This window comes from Gracilinanus agilis, chromosome 2 (genome assembly GCF_016433145.1).
Source record: "Gracilinanus agilis isolate LMUSP501 chromosome 2, AgileGrace, whole genome shotgun sequence".
In the NCBI taxonomy this organism is placed as follows: domain Eukaryota; kingdom Metazoa; phylum Chordata; class Mammalia; order Didelphimorphia; family Didelphidae; genus Gracilinanus; species Gracilinanus agilis.
In genome coordinates this window covers 143,701,983-143,720,739 of record NC_058131.1, presented here as the reverse complement: position 1 = coordinate 143,720,739, position 18,757 = coordinate 143,701,983, and the positions used below count along the sequence as shown (strand labels likewise).

At 35.4% G+C, this 18,757-nt stretch overlaps 2 protein-coding genes across 2 annotated transcripts in view; one reads left to right on the top strand and one right to left on the bottom strand.

The window, feature by feature from the left end:
* NKX2-4 (NK2 homeobox 4) overlaps positions 1 to 1,452 on the top strand; it is a 4,672-nt gene extending 3,220 nt beyond the window's left edge. Inside the window, exons 3-4 of the mRNA XM_044659500.1 lie at positions 6 to 209; positions 779 to 1,452. Coding sequence (XP_044515435.1) covers positions 6 to 209; positions 779 to 1,452 — 878 coding nt within the window. The remainder of the gene's footprint in view (positions 1 to 5; positions 210 to 778) is intronic.
* An 8,069-nt stretch (positions 1,453 to 9,521) lies between these two features.
* Positions 9,522 to 18,757, bottom strand: part of XRN2 (5'-3' exoribonuclease 2) — a 106,884-nt gene continuing 97,648 nt past the window's right edge. Inside the window, exons 28-30 of the mRNA XM_044663438.1 lie at positions 17,545 to 17,608; positions 12,567 to 12,702; positions 9,522 to 10,303 (exon numbers count right to left, since the gene is read on the bottom strand). Coding sequence (XP_044519373.1) covers positions 10,241 to 10,303; positions 12,567 to 12,702; positions 17,545 to 17,608 — 263 coding nt within the window. The 3' untranslated portion in view covers positions 9,522 to 10,240. The remainder of the gene's footprint in view (positions 10,304 to 12,566; positions 12,703 to 17,544; positions 17,609 to 18,757) is intronic.

Sequence of the window (18,757 nt, the reverse complement as noted above, 5' to 3'; positions counted from 1 at the left end):
GGCAGCGGCAGCCGCCGCTGCGGCCGCCACCTACCACATGCCTCCCGGCGTCTCCCAGTTCCCTCACGGAGCCATGGGCAGCTACTGCAACGGGGGAATCGGCAACATGGGAGACATCCCCTCCTACCCAGACGGCATGAGGGGCAGCGCGGCGGCCGCAGCCGCCACCGGCTGGTACGGGGCCAACCCGGACCCTCGCTACTCCACAAGTGAGCGGGGCGCGAGCTCGGGCGCGGGTGGGGGCGGGGGAGGTGGGGAGAGAACGACAGTTGCTTTTGAAGCACTAGGGGCTGAGGAGGGAAAAGGAGGGGGTTGGAATGCAGCGGGCAGCGCTTTCCCGCCAGATTCTTTGCCTTCAGGTGGAAGCGAGGCTGGTGGTGCGAGGGCGCCTCGCGGGGTGCTTGGGCAGCTAGCACGCGCCACTCCGCCCCCTTCCCCCTCCCCCGGGCAGTATCTGGGCCCGTGTCCCTGTTCCCGCCTCCCGGGTGGCAGTGCCGGGATGTGCAATCATTCTGACCGCACTTCCAGTTGAGGTCGATCTGAAGCCACTCTTATCAGAAAGACTTCACAAGGTGTGAAGAGAGAGGCCTGGCCTGGGAGTCGAGCCTAGATCCCCTCCCTGCCCTCTTCAGGCTGGTGTCCTCGGGGTGCTGTTAGGTTTCCCAGGGGTGGCAGACGGGGTGTCGGGGTGGGAGTTTGCTGCGGCCGGCGGGCAGGAGGGCGCTCGGTCTGTCGCCCCTCGACGTGAGCTCACAGCTCGCCTCCCTCACGCTCCCAGTCTCCAGGTTCATGGGGCCGTCCACGGGCATGAACATGACGGGCATGGGGACGCTGACGGGGATCGCCGAGGCCGCCAAGTCCATGGCCCCGCTCCATGCGGCCCCGAGGAGGAAAAGGAGAGTGCTTTTCTCGCAGGCGCAAGTCTACGAGCTCGAGAGAAGGTTCAAACAGCAGAAGTACCTCTCGGCCCCAGAGCGGGAGCACCTGGCTAGTATGATTCATCTCACGCCGACCCAAGTTAAGATCTGGTTCCAAAACCATCGGTACAAAATGAAAAGACAGGCAAAGGACAAAGTCACGCAGCAGCTGCAACAGGAGAACAGCTTGTGCCAGCAGCAGTCTCCGCGGCGAGTGGCGGTGCCCGTGCTGGTGAAGGACGGGAAGCCATGCCAGAACACTTCCAACACTCCAACGCCCAGCCAGGCCGGTCCGCAACAGCCGCCGCCGCCCAGCGGGGCCAATGGTGTGCTTCCCTCGTCCAACAGCGCTGTCCATCAGCACCAAAACCCACAAGTTAACTCCTTAACCCAGGCACCTGACCTGGAAGAGATGTCCCCCAGCCCGCCTTCCCTTCACAACCAAGTCACTAACCTGGCTCAAATGGACGCGACCACTGTCGATTACAACAGTGGCATGGTCAACCCGAACCTGCTCTATGGCAGGACATGGTAAATAGGGTGGATTTGCCTCGGGTTGGGTTTCTACATGGTTCATCGACAGGATTCACCTGTTGATCCGCTGGCTTGCCCATCCTTTCTTGGAGCGTGTTCCTAATTAACTCCCACTCTCTCCTCCTTTTTCCCTGAGATGGAAGTGCATCAAACTGCGTGAAACAATTGAAAGCAAAGCAGCAACTATCGTTTTGAACTTCCTTGGACAAATAAATGTATATGCTGATAAACAATCAAACAAACAAAAAGTCTTGTCAGACCTTGCTTCTGAAAACAAAAACAAAAACAAACAAAACCCCTCAGAAATACAGGTATAAAAAGGGACCAAATCATCAGTGTAATAGTATATCATAATGATCTTTGAGTTAGTTTGTTTCTTCTTATCGTGAATTACCATCACAAAATTGAGGTGACTTAAGAATCACATTTGATTGATTTGGATTACCTACTGCAACGCTAACAGGACACTTATCAGAATTTTAGTTTAGTTTGAAATCGTGTTGGTTGGTGTATATATCTATAAAATCAATTGAGCTTTAACAATAAACCTTTTGAAGTGCAACTTATCTCAGAACAATTAATTTTATAAGGGTCCCCCTTAAGTGCAATTTCATTATTATTTGATTTAAAATAAATTGAATTGTAACTCAGGGTGGACAAGGCATATTAGCAATGATAACTGAGAGGACTTATTGTCAATTGAGTAATAGAGACGGAAGAATTCAACAATTAGGTCATCAAAACACTACTTATAACAGTTAAATATTTTTTACAAAATTAGTTAGATTTTAATACTTTGCTATTTATTAATTGCTATTATTCCCATATATTTATGCCCCATGTGCTCCCATTTTATTATGGGGCAAAATACCATTATATTAGAGAACTCCTCAAAACTACCTTTATTATATCTCATCAGTTAAAAAATCAAAGTTTCTTTTTTTAAAACCCTTGCCCAAATCTTGGTTAATATGCTCTTCCTTCAAGTATCTTTTGTATTGTAAATTTCAACATCTTGATAGATATACATTATTTTCCAAATTTTATTAGTCATGTAAAAAATGATAAAATTGACAAGATCTATTTAATATAGAATTGATCAAGTCAAGACTGAAGAGAAAACATTTATCATTAGGATAAACAAGATGTTATCAAAGTTATTCTAATAACATTTTTACAAGCAAATTAATTGGAATTGCTCAAAATTTTGCTCCTTTTGTAATGTACAATCATTGTATCCTTTAATATGCCAATTTTTATTTCTTTTTCTCAAATTTATCTTTAAATATAACTTTTAAAAAAAAAAACTTGAGTACTTTTCTCCAAAAAGTCAAGTGCTTACTTCTGTTTCACCAAGTTTTCTTAGGATGGTGTGTTTTGTTTTTGTTTTCGTTTTTTTTACACTGTTTGCATGATGTTTGCTACAAAGCTCAATTTACACAATGATTTAAATAAGTTATTACTGGAGTAAACATATTCAAAGAAAGCTGAAGAAAGTGTGTTATTTAATTAATGAAAAATAAAATGAGTATCACTAACAAGGTGTGATTTATAAATTACCCAAATTAGCAAGAATGTCCCTGAGTTTTTGGTTTTTTTTATTATTTGAGGTTTTAAGATGACAATTTGAGGCTCAGAGTTTGGTTGACAGTTCATGTGTTCCTTCCTGATACCAGAAAACAAACTCTTTGAAAATTGAGTTAAGAAGATAAATTCTTCCTTTATCCAAGTCGAAAAAAAAAAACATGTTCTTTATAAGAAAGAATTTTAACAAATTTTAACTCATTTGAGAGGAAGACCCAAGTTGACAGAATAGTTGAGATAGACCACAGCAAACAGCAGAACTAATAACACTCTAATTTCCTAATATACCAACCAATAGCAGCTTCAAATTTTTTATAATAAAATTTTATTCATTCTAAGGATTTGAGAACAAAACAAGAAAGTTGTAAATCATGATCCTTGTAGAACATTTACTATTTTGTTTAGTGAGTGTAAATAGGATTAGCCAAGGAAATTGTGTGTCAAATGATCATAACCACTTCTAATAATTACCTTTCTGTATTCAGATATGCTTTTATGTATGGGACACAGCCCCTTGTAATTGTTCAGAACTTTATTTATTTATAGATTTGGCTACATGATAAAAATCATCATGTAAAAATAACTTTCTAGGTGGCTCCCTATCTATTTTAAAAACTCATTTGTGTATGTGTGTGTGTGTGTGTGTGAGAGAGAGAGAGAACCAAAGTAGTCTGTCCAATTAATCTGTTTAAAGAAAAACGTATCCAATGTCCAAATGGACATTTTTTTCCTTCTTAACAAGTTATTTGAGAGCTTCTTGGAAATGTAACTTTTATGCAGAAATAATGAAAGTTTAAAAAAGAAATCCACCCAAAATGTAATAATTAAGCTTTTAGTTTAAATTGAAAGAAACTCTTAGAGACCTTTCAACTTTCTCGAAATGTACTTAAGACATTTTTTTTTTTAAAGAAAACACTCAAAAATTGCTACAGCTTAAAATTCTACACAGAGTTTTGCAAATGGGTATCTTGGGATGTTTTTGAGGATTGAGACATTAAAATAGAAAATGTTTTTACTATAGAACATCAGTTTCTGATTTAATCAAACCTAGAACTTTTGATTCAATTAGTTAGCACTTTGCAGATCTTTTTTTTAAGAATACAAATGTGCAAACTAGGTAAAACCCATTAACTGAAGAGGAGGATAAGTATCTTTACATCCAACAGGGAGGAATAACCAAAGAGTCCAAGTGGAACAAAGCCACCTCAAAGTTTAGCGGTGGCAAGAGCTAAAAATTGCATCAGAATCCCTAAGTCTGCAGACAGGCCAAGGCCCATCTTTTCTGATATTTCTTAAAATCTAATTTATTTTTCCAGTTAAGAAATGGAAACCCAAATGAGGAATCAGTGTCACAAAGAAGAAACTGCTGGGATTGCAGGTACACTTCTGAAATCAGAACTGCAATGTAAAGTATATATGTGTTTTAAATGGAGAAAAGTAGTCAATTTTGTATGTGGGAGATGGGGATAAACTAAACTGTCTTATTTCTTACTTTTTTTTGCTTCTACTTTTGATCTAAAAGATTTTGGTCAGAAAAATAAATCAAATGTCTATTTACACAGATGCCTTAATCAAATTCCATTTCATTAATCACCAGTTTTCACTGGTAAGTTTAGAGTGAATAAAAAGAAATTAATTCAGAGAATGACTTTTATATGCACTATCAACTGCACAATTTATTTTCAGAGAATACTTGCGAAGTACAATTATTACTAGATGAGTTGCATGCATTCAATTTCTAGTATGAATTCAAATGTAGAACATAAGCGATTGCTATTTTGTGGAATTTCGTGTGGGATAGTGGTCTTATGCGTGTTTTCTGATTCTTACAAAGAACAGTAAAGCTGCTGATGCACAGTTTAAATTTTTTTGAGTGTAGACACTGGAATGCCTCATACTTCCCACCTCAAAACTGAGCAGGAAAGGGAAGGAGGGAAAAGATAAGGGGACGGAAAGGAGAGAATGTAAATGAATCTGATGCTTTGGCTGAATCAGTGAGATTCGGAGGGAGGAGCTGAAAAGGGTATGCAGATAGAGAATATTCCTGTCGGGCAGGTGTTCAGTAATAGATGGGACACAGGAAGTAGAGAGACATTTATTTCTAAATCAGTTCTTGGTGTGTTTATCTTTATTAAAATGTATAGAAAGTAGTTGGGACAGAAAGGGTTATTATTAGTAAGTTTCACCCAACTCCTACCAATAAAATGTTGCATTTGTTTTCCAACTTTTTGGATTTTAAGAAACATACTTTTAAAAAATTCTTTTTAGTTAACTCCCAATAAACTACCTTTTGCCCACTGGAAATGTCTGGATTTGAATTATGATTATGTATGCAAATATTTTATAGGTATGTGCATAGCCTTATATTTATAGATTAATAAGTAACAATTTTAAAGACGAATTTGCCAGTATCTAGTAATTGCCTGACAGGGTATAATAATGCAAAGTAAACTGGATTGGGATTTGGACTCCTACTGGACTGTAACCTACAAAGAATAAGCTATTCTTTTCGTGTACTAACCTCTTGATTCAGCCAATGAAAAGGAATTAAATCGGATGGCATCAGCCATCATTTTTGTATGGACAGGGGAAGAAGCTGAGATATTTAGCTAATGGCTGAGATAATGAAAATAAAACCCAAGAAGAATCATTTACCATTAAGGCTCATTGGAGGGGGTTGGGGATGGAGTTTAGAACCAGAGGATGAGAAAATCTAATTGGAATCTTTGAAGATGCTCAGATTTCAAATTTACAGTCTCCCGAACAAGGAAATCTAAAAGATTGGCTCGGGGTTGGAGTGGGAGTACTGTATTTTAAAAATACCCTGTGCCTGCATTCATAGGAACAAGAGGATGGAATGAAGGTTTAGTAGTTATTTGTAAATAAAGATAAATGCTGTTTAAAAATCATGACGTTTGCACGCTTCAGGCAGCAGTTTCCACGGGAAGACAGCGAGGGTCGGAATCTTCAAACAGGTTACCATCGGCCTTTTACAGAAACTTATGGGACAGAAGAGCGGTTTGGGGGTTAGTGAACCGGCAAGTGTTTACTGAGGGCAAAGGGTGTTGCGGCACTGGATGATTTCAGTTCACATTTTGGACAACCAAATCGGCTTTTGTGGAGGTTTCTTTCCTTTCTTAGAACCCTGAGCGTTTCCTTTGGGGAGGGAAGATCGCAGTTTGTGACGTCACGGCTGAGGAAAGCGAGAATTCTACTCACCTCTGCCGCCCCAGACCCTGACGTGGAGAGGGAGGGCAGCTGGGCTCGCAATTCAGCCCGGTGCAAGCAATCATTTTCGCGGACAAACACTTCCTTAAGCGTGCTTAAGGTAACTAGGTGAACGTTGGGGCAGGTCCGCTAGAAAATGTCATGGATCAGGAGTTTTTTGTTTTGGGGGGCTTTTTTTTTTTCCCATAAAGATGTGCCTTTTCAATGGAAAATAGAGGACAGGACATTTCAAAGTAGCTTTTTTTAAACCATCTGGCTCAAACTAGGACTTCGTAACTACGTTGAGGAACGCCAATTCCCAATTAATTCACGGTAACAGTGTCTAGCCGTCTCCTTTCCCAGCCGGGACGCTCTAGGTAGAGTCCGATAGTAGCAGAATAAGGGACGGTGTATGTGGGGATCTTGTTACACATCAGGGGCTTAAACCGAAGAACATGTAACAAGGATTCCGTGTTACATTTTCACTTAGTTCCTTATCCAGCATCCCTACCGCTGCAGGTACTTAAATAAGAAAGGAAGAACGCGAAGCAGATAGGAAAGGGCGAGCAACCCGAGCGTGTCTGGGAGCCCCCCTTCTTGCCTACGTCCCACCCCGTCTAGACAAGGTGGGACACGGTCGGTTATGCCCAGGCCTTCCAACACGGACACTATTAATTCTGGGACATTGCCTTCCATATACTTGAAGTCTTTCAAACCCAGGAGTCACGCCTTCAATCCCCTAGCCAGTAAAAGAATTCCCTTTCTTCTCGGTTCCCCGCAGTACTACTAGAAAACTGTTTTGATGTCAAATCTCTACTTGACTTTTGCCTCCCAGGGGGATGCTTTCCAGCTCCAACTCCCAAGTTGTGTTCTTCTTCGAAAAGCTAAGAAGCTGTGGGTGGGCCGTTTTAAAAGGCCACACCCACAAATAATATGAAGCCCTTAGGCAAGAAAGAGCAGGAAGCTAGGGACCGCGGCAATGCAGGAACCAAGTCCTCAAGCAGTGGAATTGAAGAACAAGACAACACAATAGACGGAAAATGGGGTGGGGGTTGGGAAAGGTCTGATTCAATATTGCAAGGAACTGAAAAGCTTCTGTATTTGCAAAGCAGAGCACACACCTCTCGATCTTCATTCAGAATTAGGTTCTCTCCCGGGGTATGAAGATCACATTTTAACTTAAGCAATGGAAATGAAAAAATTAAATATCAGGCATCCTTAATAACTGCTTGAACTAAAAGTTTCAGAATTTGAAGCCAGTACATTTGTGCATGCACGGTCTCCCTTTCTGTCCCTCCACATCTCTCAACTGATTAAGCCAAGGCCACTCACTTGAGAAACTGGGAAATCTTGTGAAGTTTCCAAACCAAATGCCTTTATCACAAAGCTTGTTATCAGGTTATATAACTGATCTCTTTCCAAGGGCCAAAGCAGCCCATTCTGCTACAGTTAAGTTTTTAGGAAAAACATTTTTCATTGTAGGTTAGGCTAACCAGAGTAAAGAATATCTGCCCCCAAAACCCTGGCCTAATGCACTTATCCCCTTTATCCCTTTGAAATACTAGCTAAAATATTTTAAGAACTAGATACTACATGTAGGCATGTGACCTCAAAGCTGAAAAGTGCATCTACTTCTAGGAGTTAGCATTTCTATTAAAAATTTTAAACAAAATTGCCAGGTTCTTGAGAGATTGTCTATACAAGTGATATTTATATGAACTTTTAACATTTTTGCTTTAATTTTACACCACTTTATTTACAATATTACAGATATTTAAAACTACAAAATTTCTTTTGTTTCCTATATAGAAATTGCAGGGAATAATTTACCCAAAGGGTTTATAAAAATCATGCATTCCCATCTACATAAATGATAGTACTAAAAGGGTAAGAAAATGGGGAAGAAAAAGCATCAAGGAAGAATAGATATCTCCTTGAAGCAGCAATAATAGTTTAGCTAAATATTTAACTTTTACTCAAAAACAATATTTAGAGCTAGAGGGAACTTAGATACCACTTAATCCAATTCCCTTCCCACTCTCATTTTATAGATAAGGAAACTGAGGCTCAGAGAAACTGACTTGCTCCACAGTCATCTAGGTAAATAGCAGTTGTCAGTTTACACTCACACCATTCATGGAACAGAAATATGGTCTTTTCCTTATTAACTTTTATGGTATGGATTTTGAAAATTACATTTCTTCCAGAAAACCGCTTTCCTTGAGAAAAATGTTTCCTAAACAACAATGACCAGAAATTTAAAACTGCTTAAAAATTTAATGTAGTTCCAGCTTATATGTAAGAAATATTATCTGGTTCGGTGAAATGAAACTTCCTAAATTGTATTTAGAGAAAAGAAATTGCTATGAAATGTCACGCGTAAAAAAATAACATGAAAAAGCTGGGGCAAAAAATAAAGTGAACTGATGGAGCTATTTTTTCAGACATATACTATTAATTTTGCAGAATTTCAGATGGCAAGAGATTTTAATGAAATAGAACAAAATAACAACAAAAAATTTAATGTTTGGCTTATCTGTGGTAGCATAATTCATATCCACTTTAATATGTACTATATATGTATTTCATTAGTGCACTAAAATATGTCAATAACTTTGATGGAAGATTTTATCAGTGTATTCTGCTCTTTTTTTTTATTTCAAATTTCATTTCATTTCAATTTTCATTTTCATTTCATTTCAAACATCTCTTGCAAGTAAAAAAAATCCCCATTTCAAAACATTGTCCTCTCAAGGCTAAGGTGGTGTCTCTTGTTCACTAGGATTAACATCTGTGCCCTTCGAGATGACTGAAGCAAAAATGCCCATACCAGATGGTCCAGGAGAAATGATTTCTTGATATCTAAGACAAGGACTGGAGAAAAGGAAGAGCTTCAAAAGGCTGTCATTTTTTTATAAATTAAAAAAAAATTGACAAAGATAAAATGTTTCTATAATAATGAAACCGAATCTAAGTGAAATGTGCAATCTAAAAATGTATATGGATTGGCTATGCTTAAAGGATATAAGAATACTTAACTTTTATTGAAATTCCCAGTAATTTCTTAAGAACTTCAAATGAATCCTTACAAATTAAGAACAGGTAAGAGTTTCCCTCTAAATTATGACATTGCAGAAACAAATATGAATTTCAGAAAGTACATAAAAAATTTACTTGTTACAATTTTAAAAATATAGGTAGTCAAGCAAATGTTGACATGTTTATGTACTATGAAATATACACTTTTAAAAACCTTTTCTTGGACTGATTCAAATTCAAATTTTAAAAAATTATAAAGCACCAACCATATTAGCCTGCACCTTGAATAATAATGCTTCTTTTGTACCTAATGACAGAATTGAACTAATTTCTGCAAAAGCTTCCTAAAGAAACAATTTGGCTTTGACTTTGCTATATATCGAAAAAGTAAAATGTTGAAATATTGAATGTTGTGGGGAAAACAGAAAAGAACACAAGAGGCCAGAGTCTTAAAAGTTGATTTTTTTTTTTTTTTACTAAAGTGGTCCAGAAATTCTCAGACAGATACAATAATGAAGTGTTTTCAAAGGAATATTGAACAGTAGCTTGTCTTAAACATGTGTCTTCTAGCTGGTTGAAGATTCTACCTGAAGTGTTCAGACCTAATTTTTGTGCATTCATTAAAAATCAGAATGTATTTTGGATGAGCTAGTGTACACTGTTTTGAAATTCACAGTAATACAGTTTGATTCTTAACTACGATTAAAAAAACCAGTACTTCTATTCATCAAATGTGTCTCACAAGTAAAGTAGTAAATTCAAATCCACTGTATTATGCATTACACAATTGGAAAGCAACATAAAACACTGAAAATCAGATCTGTAAGAAATATACACGGTTAAAACAAATACATCAAGTATTGTAGTTCTTAAACTACTGTTTGATAAAGATGCTTCCTTTCCACAAACAGCATAAAATCGTAGAATGATGAAAGGATTTAAGAAAGCTTTACAAAAGCTTAATTCCAGTTGTATCTTCCTGAGGGAGGTGGCAAAGGGTAATTCCTTCCAGGGCCATATCCCTGTAAATAAACAAAAGGAAGAGTTTATTTTCAGGATTAACATCCTTGCAAATAAATTAACTTCTCAGCTCTATTTTCAAAATTAAGAGACAGTACACTTGAAGATAAAGGCAGCAAAGAAAGTGTTACATGTATCTTAATAGTACATACAGATGTTCTCCTAAAGGTAAATACTTTTATCTAAAAAGTTTTGTAGACTACTACTTGATAAAGACTGAAGCTAGCCAAAATGAAATGACAGAAAACTGACTTTAAAATTTTAATTCAGTGTTGACCTGCATTAACAGCTGCTCTTTATGGTCTTTAGCCTTCATTGATATTATAAACAAAAAATATATTAACAAAACACATGAAGACATATTGTTTATGAAGAAAAGTTTGCCTATATTTTTACTGAAGTGCTTAAAATATCTTTTTGTGGTTAACCAGGCCAAAATATGAGGTTTAACAAATAAGCAATTAAAAACTACCTGAACTAAGGGGTCAGTTAATTCTAGAAGTTGTTTCTTTCTCTTAACAGATAACCCGATTCAGTGGGATGTTCAACAACCCTTCTAGGTCACAAGGACCAATACTACAGAATAATCAATTACCGGTGAAACAATTAAATTTCAGACTTTTGTTGTGCCTGCAAATAATCATCTCCAAATTTCTACACAACGGAAGATAAATGTGTCACCACTTCCATTATAAACTCCCTTTTCAGGGCTCTAGGGCTCTGAAATAAAGACCCCCAAACCAGTTTCTGATGCTTTTTGCTTCCACTCAGATAGTGAAGTGGTTTAATTTTAATAATATGAATATGTACAGACCCTTAAGTTCACAATGTAGGCTAAAGTCTCAGTTGGGTTCTGCAGTGAAGTCATAATATTATGTTTGTGACAGCAATTTTCTGCCATGAAATGGATGATACAAATTTTTATATCAAATGGTTCACAATGGGGATCCATACTAAGAGGAAAGAAGTTTGTAAAGCAAAATAAGACTATATTTTAAACAGATAATTATAACAACCTGTGGTTTCAAATGACTTGTATGAAAAAGAATTTTCTGAGCATTATCTGAAATAGATTTGAGGGTCATAGTAGGTTTAGGATCTAGTAGAAACACTACTACTGAACTGTGAACCAAAGACCTGGGTTCTAATCCCCGATTTGACACTAAACAGTGACAAGCTTCTGGTTGAGTCATTTTAAGCTTCCCAAGCCTTCTGGTTTCTCTTGTAGAAAACAAGATCCCTGACATTCCTTCTGGTTCTAAGAATGCCATGACTCTAGAATACAAATTACTCATTTTTACCTATAATAGCACCTCGTAGTAGATCATCTATAGGATCCTAGGTTGATAATACTCAACTACAAAGCTATAAACTGATTTTTTAATAAATTATGGTAATAAATCATTTAAATTAGTACAACTATCTAACTGGGGACATTTTACTAATTAAAGTCATTCTAATTATGAGGAATTTATAGCACATGCTCTATAAACTTAATAAAAGGAAATATTTATCAATGTTTAAATACTGAGGGAAAAAGAATAAAGAAATTTAGTTGGAGACAAAAAATTTACTTGGAAACAAAAAAAAAAGGTAGGCAATAAAATAAAGACACATGGCATCAAACTTGCTAGAAAAACATTAATTTAACATTCAAAAAATTAAAAATAGGCCTGTAGTATGTTATACAACATTAGCTATTTAAATAGTATTTCATATAATTATACATTCCAAACTCTAATGATTACTTTGCAACATGAACTGAAACATTCTGACTTTGTTCCTTGGCAATCATTTCAAAACAAGTAATATATGAATGTTAGCCAGGATGTCAATTTGAGTTCATGAAAAGGAATTCTGATGTTTCTGACACATAATTCTTTCAGAAGAAAAACCATATAGAATTATTTCAAAATCATTTTATTTTTAAATTGAAACATGTATCACTTAAATGGATTGACAGATTTCATTTTGTTCTGTAATGTCAGCACTAATTTCTAAGAATTAATTTAAATGGACTTTTTAAGTTGGAGTTTACAGTTTCTCAAGAGTACTGGTAACTAGACAACCCTTTAATTTTACAGATGTTCATATTATATACATTGTTAAAAATAGTACATAATCTTCAACCAAATTCAGTTGAATGTTATTAAATTAGCATAATCTCCACCTCTAAAGCTCATAATAAGCATTCCAGATTTTATCATGTAACCTAGTTTTAAGCTACATAAGAAGCCAAGCAGGGAATATTCCATTACAAGTTACCTGTCTCCCTCCACGATCATCACGTCTTGGTGGATAACCTCCTGGGCCTCCTAGTAGTTGATATTGATTTTGCTGAAATGCTGCATTTTGGGATTGTAGCATACGGTTCCAAGGCAGGAGAGGTTCAGCTGCAGCTCTGGGCATGGGGGGAGTGAGGATGCATGAGAAAAAGGAAAACAAAATTCTAAGTGCAAAAATCTTATATAAACCCCAGAATTTTTCCAGGTAACTCAATTTGTTTCAGATTTACAGCACAAAAATGTCAGGAATGACTTTCCATTATCATAAATAGAAACATTTATTCATTACATCCACTTCAGCTTGACATTTCCGTAAGTAGCATTAAAACAAAAACAAAATCTGTTAAATTCAATTGAGTAAATTAGAAAGTCTGACTTTTCTAAAAGGATTTTTTTATTCAATATTTTTAAAAATCAGTTTTCAGCAACCTGAAAAATAGATTTATATTCAAAGATCAAGTTAGCTAGATCTAAGACACCATGCAAAGAATAAACATGTGCAATACAAGAGAATGAGGCTTTATTTTCTAAAATGTCCAGACTCTTTCTTGGAGTTCATTCTTTCTAGTTAATTGCAGGTTGCAAATGAATTCTTACTGCTGAGTATTTTGAATCTAGGGTAGGGGCCTTGGCTGTTTTTTCCCATCCATTATTGTGCTCAATATGTCAGAAGGTCTGATCGGGAAGAAACCTTTTCAAGTTCTATTGATGCAGCTTTCAATTGACCATGGTGACCTAGCAACATAAGCACTAATTGGCATGGACTGACTGACATTTGGTGTACAGTTTATATGGGAACACAAACTCAACATCTATTATAACCCAGTTTGTCACCCCAGATTACTAGCAAAAAGAAATGTTTTAATTGCCTTCAAGTGTCTATTTTAACTTTATGGCTACAAAGCAACAGGTATAATGTACTAAATCATGGTTTAATTAAAAATTTTCATGAAAAATGATATAGCAATGATACAGCTTCTAAAGGCAAGCAACATTTAATGTATAACTTCCTCCTTGATTCTCTAGTTAGAGATATTTTTGTCCCACTTAAAGATTTTCGTTTTTACAGAACATTTACTTCAAGGGTTTAAAAGTAGAAAGTTGGCATTAAAAAATACTTTAATAATATAAAGGGTTGCCTTTATTACAGTCTGTTTTGGGTAAAAGTCACAATTTAAATCTCACTAGGAAACTTTTGAAGATCTGGGTGTTAGTAAAAATACAATACACACAGACAGTCCCAAGTGAAATAAATTTATCTTATCTTAACCATAAACAGATGAATTTCACGTCCCATGTTTAAAAAAAAAAAGAGAGATTAAAGTTCACTGGGCTGAAATATTCTTTTGGCAACCACATACTCAAGTCTGAATTCAGCTTCCCTCTTCTGTCCCAATCCCTCATTTTTTTTTATTTTGAGGGTTTTTTTGTTTTTGTTAACATCAAGGATAATGATTCTTGTAAGGTGCCTGAAAAAAAAAAGACTGCTTTTTGGAGAACTCTGTGAAATAATTCTAAAGTTATTTTTGATTAGTAGTTTTAACTATAATTTAATTAATTGTATTGTTATGATAGTTCTAAAATTAAAGCAATTAAGAACAAGTTCTACATGCCAAGATGCAAAAGAAACACAATCAACACTGTTTTTAAGTTTAAACTTTTTCTAGTTTGTTTTTGTTCCAAATAAATACGAGGCAATGAGTTATCATCTGTTCCTAATTTAATAAGCATATCAACAGCACTGCATAAATGAAAAGAACAAGGTTACAATAGTGTAACAAGATAAGTGATGTACAAAATCTATTTCCTGGAAAAGGCTCACCTACTAAGACAACTGAGTTTTGATAAATGTCAGTTGTAGATTTATTTTTAATTTTGGCATAACAACATTCATTCAAGTTCCAGAAAAACTTGCTGATCTGAGAAATAATTAAAATGTTTCCCCAAAATTCATAATAGGTTGAATTCTAACTAATAATTATAGTTTAAAAACTCATATTTTGTCTCTGGTTAATGTGATTTTATAGGATTATTACATACTGAAATGTCATAATTGTTAAAGTAATAATAAAAGGAATGCTACATGTGGCACTCTTTCATTGTCACTCAGGGACTCATTTTGTATAAAGAACTGTCAATATTCTATTCTAAAACTATTCATTTGTAAACCCTGGGAGTCTTAATACTTATAAAGAATGTTTTCTGAAATAGCAAATAAACTTGAGGATTTTGAGATTAGCATAAGCTACTATTTTTAACATAGTAATTATTCAAGCTACTTGCTACTTATTTAAGAATAGCAACAAACGAAAAAAAATCGACCTCACTCCAAGTGTCCCAAGTTATTGATCACCAAAAGCTAGCAATGTAAAGTACATACTTCTCATGTGTAGTTTTACTATTTATATGGTAAAGTTAGGCCTTTAGAAAGCATTTTGTGACAAATTAATTTCCCTCTTTTTTGAAACTACTTTAAAAGATTGATAAAAACTGTGAAATAACAACAAGGCAAAACAGAAAATGTAATTAAGAATTCATGTTTTTATTTTGCTTTCTCCACTAATATACTTAATATTCTCAGGGAGTTTCAGGTCATGAGTAACTTAATGATCTCTTTATGTGTATTAATCACAAGCGAACCTTTTGTCATATCAGAAATAAAACTTACCAACGGAAGTAGAAAAAAAAACAGTTAAGGGGAATCTATAGAAAAGGCTCAATTCTACTGTAATATTTGCCCAGTTGCATGCAATCGAGTAATGAAAGCCTGCATTTGCAAGTAAACAGAGTGGGGCAGAGTTCAAGTTGCCATGGGAATCAGCATTAGATTTGCTGATTCTTAAAGCAATTAAAATCTTTGACTTAGTATTAACAATGCATTTTAGGAAGTTGCATTTTAAAAATGTAGAATAAAATAAGGAAATAAATTAAGAAGATATTAACAGAAATTACTGTTTGATGAGCACATACTTCTATTCTAAACACTCTTCAACAACCTAACACACATCCATGTTGAATTTTTTTCTCCCCCATCCCCAACACCTTTTGCTCTGCCCAACAACCAAGATTTTAAAATATTTTTATATAATTAAGATGATAATTCCAGGTCACTCAACTTAGCTTAACACATTTCAACTTTTCTTCCATCTTAAAAAATATGCCACCATTTTTTGCTAATTCTGTAATCAGTTTTCATGGTAAACTGGGGATTCTGAGAGTAACAGACCTCTACTATCCTCAGGAATTATTTTCCTAGAGTTAGAAAAATAAGTTCAATGTTTTAACAAGCATATTACTATTTACTGGTTTTAAGTGGGAAAAACAGAATTGATGAGAATAAGAGAAGAAAAGGTAGAGAATTAAAAAAGCAAAACGAGGGATCTGTGAAAGCCTTCTAAGAAGAAATTAAATTCCGATAAGGTTATTTGAGGAAGGGAAGAAATATAATTTATCCTACGAATAGAACATAGTTCCTCAAAGGCAGGAACTAGATCTTTTATTTCCTTTGTAACTGCTCCTAAAGTTATGCAGTCAGAGATGAAGTAGATGCTTAATAAATTATGCTATAAGAATAATTTTCAAGGTAGATAGACATAGAATCATAAGGAAAAGAGAGGAGAAAAAAGTATTTTTGAGTGGAAGGTTTATGTACAGAAAGACATCAGATCCAAATCAAATGTGCTCAACAAAAACTTTTACACAACATTTTAGTTTTGTGTATGGGATTCAGCACATTTAATGTAAATTATTTAGTGTCTCTATAAATGGATACTGAGAGAACAAATGAGATGGCAATGAAACACGTGGAATTAATTGGTGCACTTAGAAACAAAAGTACTACATACAAAAGAGAGCACAAATACTCAATTTTAAACATGCAATGAATTATATAACTAATGTTGGCATTTTAAAGATTGTCAGTCATAGACATTAAAAATTTTTTTCTAAAAGTGGTCATGAAAATTATGTTAATCAAATGGGGTAGCAGTTTATAATGCTAAAAAAAGTGAAATGTTAAGTTATTCATTGGGATAAAACACTAGAAGAATTTAGAATTATAAAGACTAAAATGAAGTCAGAAAACAATACCAAGACATTGCAGGCTGATTCTTAGCCTTTATTGATGCTGCCATGTGTAACATAAACTATCCATCTTCAAGCTATACTTTTCAAGGTATTCCATAAATATTAATATAATTATTCATAACATTCATAGCTTGTCATTTATAGTCTGACTTAAGGGCACACAACTTATCAATGAAGGAACACATGTAAAACATCCCTTATTACTAAATCATGTCACATTCTTTCTATTCCATGGTACTTATTAGACTGCAGATTCCATAATCCTCTTCTGAGTCCCTTCTGCATTTAATTCAGTTCAGTCTTAAGTAGTTAAAGAAACTGTTTTCAGTGGCAACTAATAACTACTGACCTACAGTGACACTACCCTACAATAGGCTTGTCAGCCCTGAAAAAGTTGTACCAAAGAAGCTGATTAGGACTTCAAGAGGTTTGTAGCAAGAATCAATGGTTGGTCTGTGCTAATGCTGTGCTACCAGCACAGAAATGATAAAAGTGGAACACCATTAGTTATGCCTCATTAAGTTCCACAACCCTCCAAAAAAGAAATTTGTTTAGCCTGTCCAAAACCTAATGCAGTTTTAAGCTCTCTGTAGTGAATTTCATGGTACTTCAAAAGTTTCAATAAAATAAAAAGGGCAAGAACCAAAAAAGTAAGAAAGTATCAGTTTCATAAATTTTGAAATTTCTGAAGTGAAATGTTTTCTTTTCATAAGATTTGAACCATACTTTCCTAAATTATAAATACAAGGGAGTAGATCTTATATATTTTAGAAGAAATCACATTTCAAACCACAAAAACCTTAGTTTCTAAAATCATCCCTTTTATTCTACCAAAAAGAATTTGGTCATAAAATGTTAAAAATTAATATTACCTGTCAAATCTTGGTTGATGGAAAAGGGGAGTGGGACCTCTCCAGGAATCATGTGGTCTCATATCTATAAAATGGATGGAGAATTTAAAACAAAAGGTTTAAAAAAGAAACACAAACACAAATCATCGCTAAAATGTACATTTTGAAATAACAGGGAAAAAATATGGGAGATAATAGACACTGAATAAAACATAAATAAATCAATACTTCAAGAATTCTAAAAGCGTAATATTTGCATTCAACATGATGGGCAAAATAAATTATTTAAGTCTCTTGTTTGGGTCAGGGCTGGTTATTTCTGCTAACATGCAAAATAAGAATAAATAAAAAAAAAGTTTACTAATCTGAAATCCTCCCTTTGGCATGTGAAAATGAAAAAAAAGCTGATCTACCTAGATATCATTACATTAAGGGACCATAAAATCTCTCTCAAACACATGGCAGTAAAATGCGAAGAAATTAAAATGAAAAGACCACCCACTTTTCTATTGTTCTCTTGTAGTCAAACCCCAATGCTAACACAAAGATGCACTAGCAACAACATTGCTTTAACAACACAATTAAATGACTGCTGTTCTTCTAAACAAATTGACCAGTAAACAGGATGAAAGAAACAACTAATCAATAGCTCCCTGGTCAGTTCACAGCACTCAGCAAATTGTGTATCAATCAAAAGCTTCAGTTTCAGTGACATCTTTGATGATCTTCAATGGCATTTAAGTGTGACCTAATTAAAACAGCTGGTTCCAGAAGTTGTCTAATGAGAGCATTGTGTTGATAGTTAACACCCTGTTAAAACTGGCAATATGCAACTGACAACAAGGTTTAACATAATGTATTCAGGCTCACATTTTAAGGAAAACAGAAGCTACAACTATGTTCTTTTTCTCAAACCACATATGCAATATAGATATTAAGAGAACTAGAATCTTTATCTTTTTTTTTTTAAAGGAAAAAAAGGGAAATCCCATCCTTTTTTGACAAAATGTTCTAAAATTATGGGAAATGGAAAAAGACAACACAAGACAAAGGAGAGGGATGGCATACGGCAGGTGCTTTTACTTTCAAAGTATTCTCCAGGCTCACATTAATTTTGATCTTCAGTGGTTCTGCTACTTCTACCTTGGGCTTCTTTCCAATCAAAACACAAGATAAGCATGCAAGATTGAAGAGAGCTTTCTAAATATGGACAAAATAGAAATTGTGGACCAGG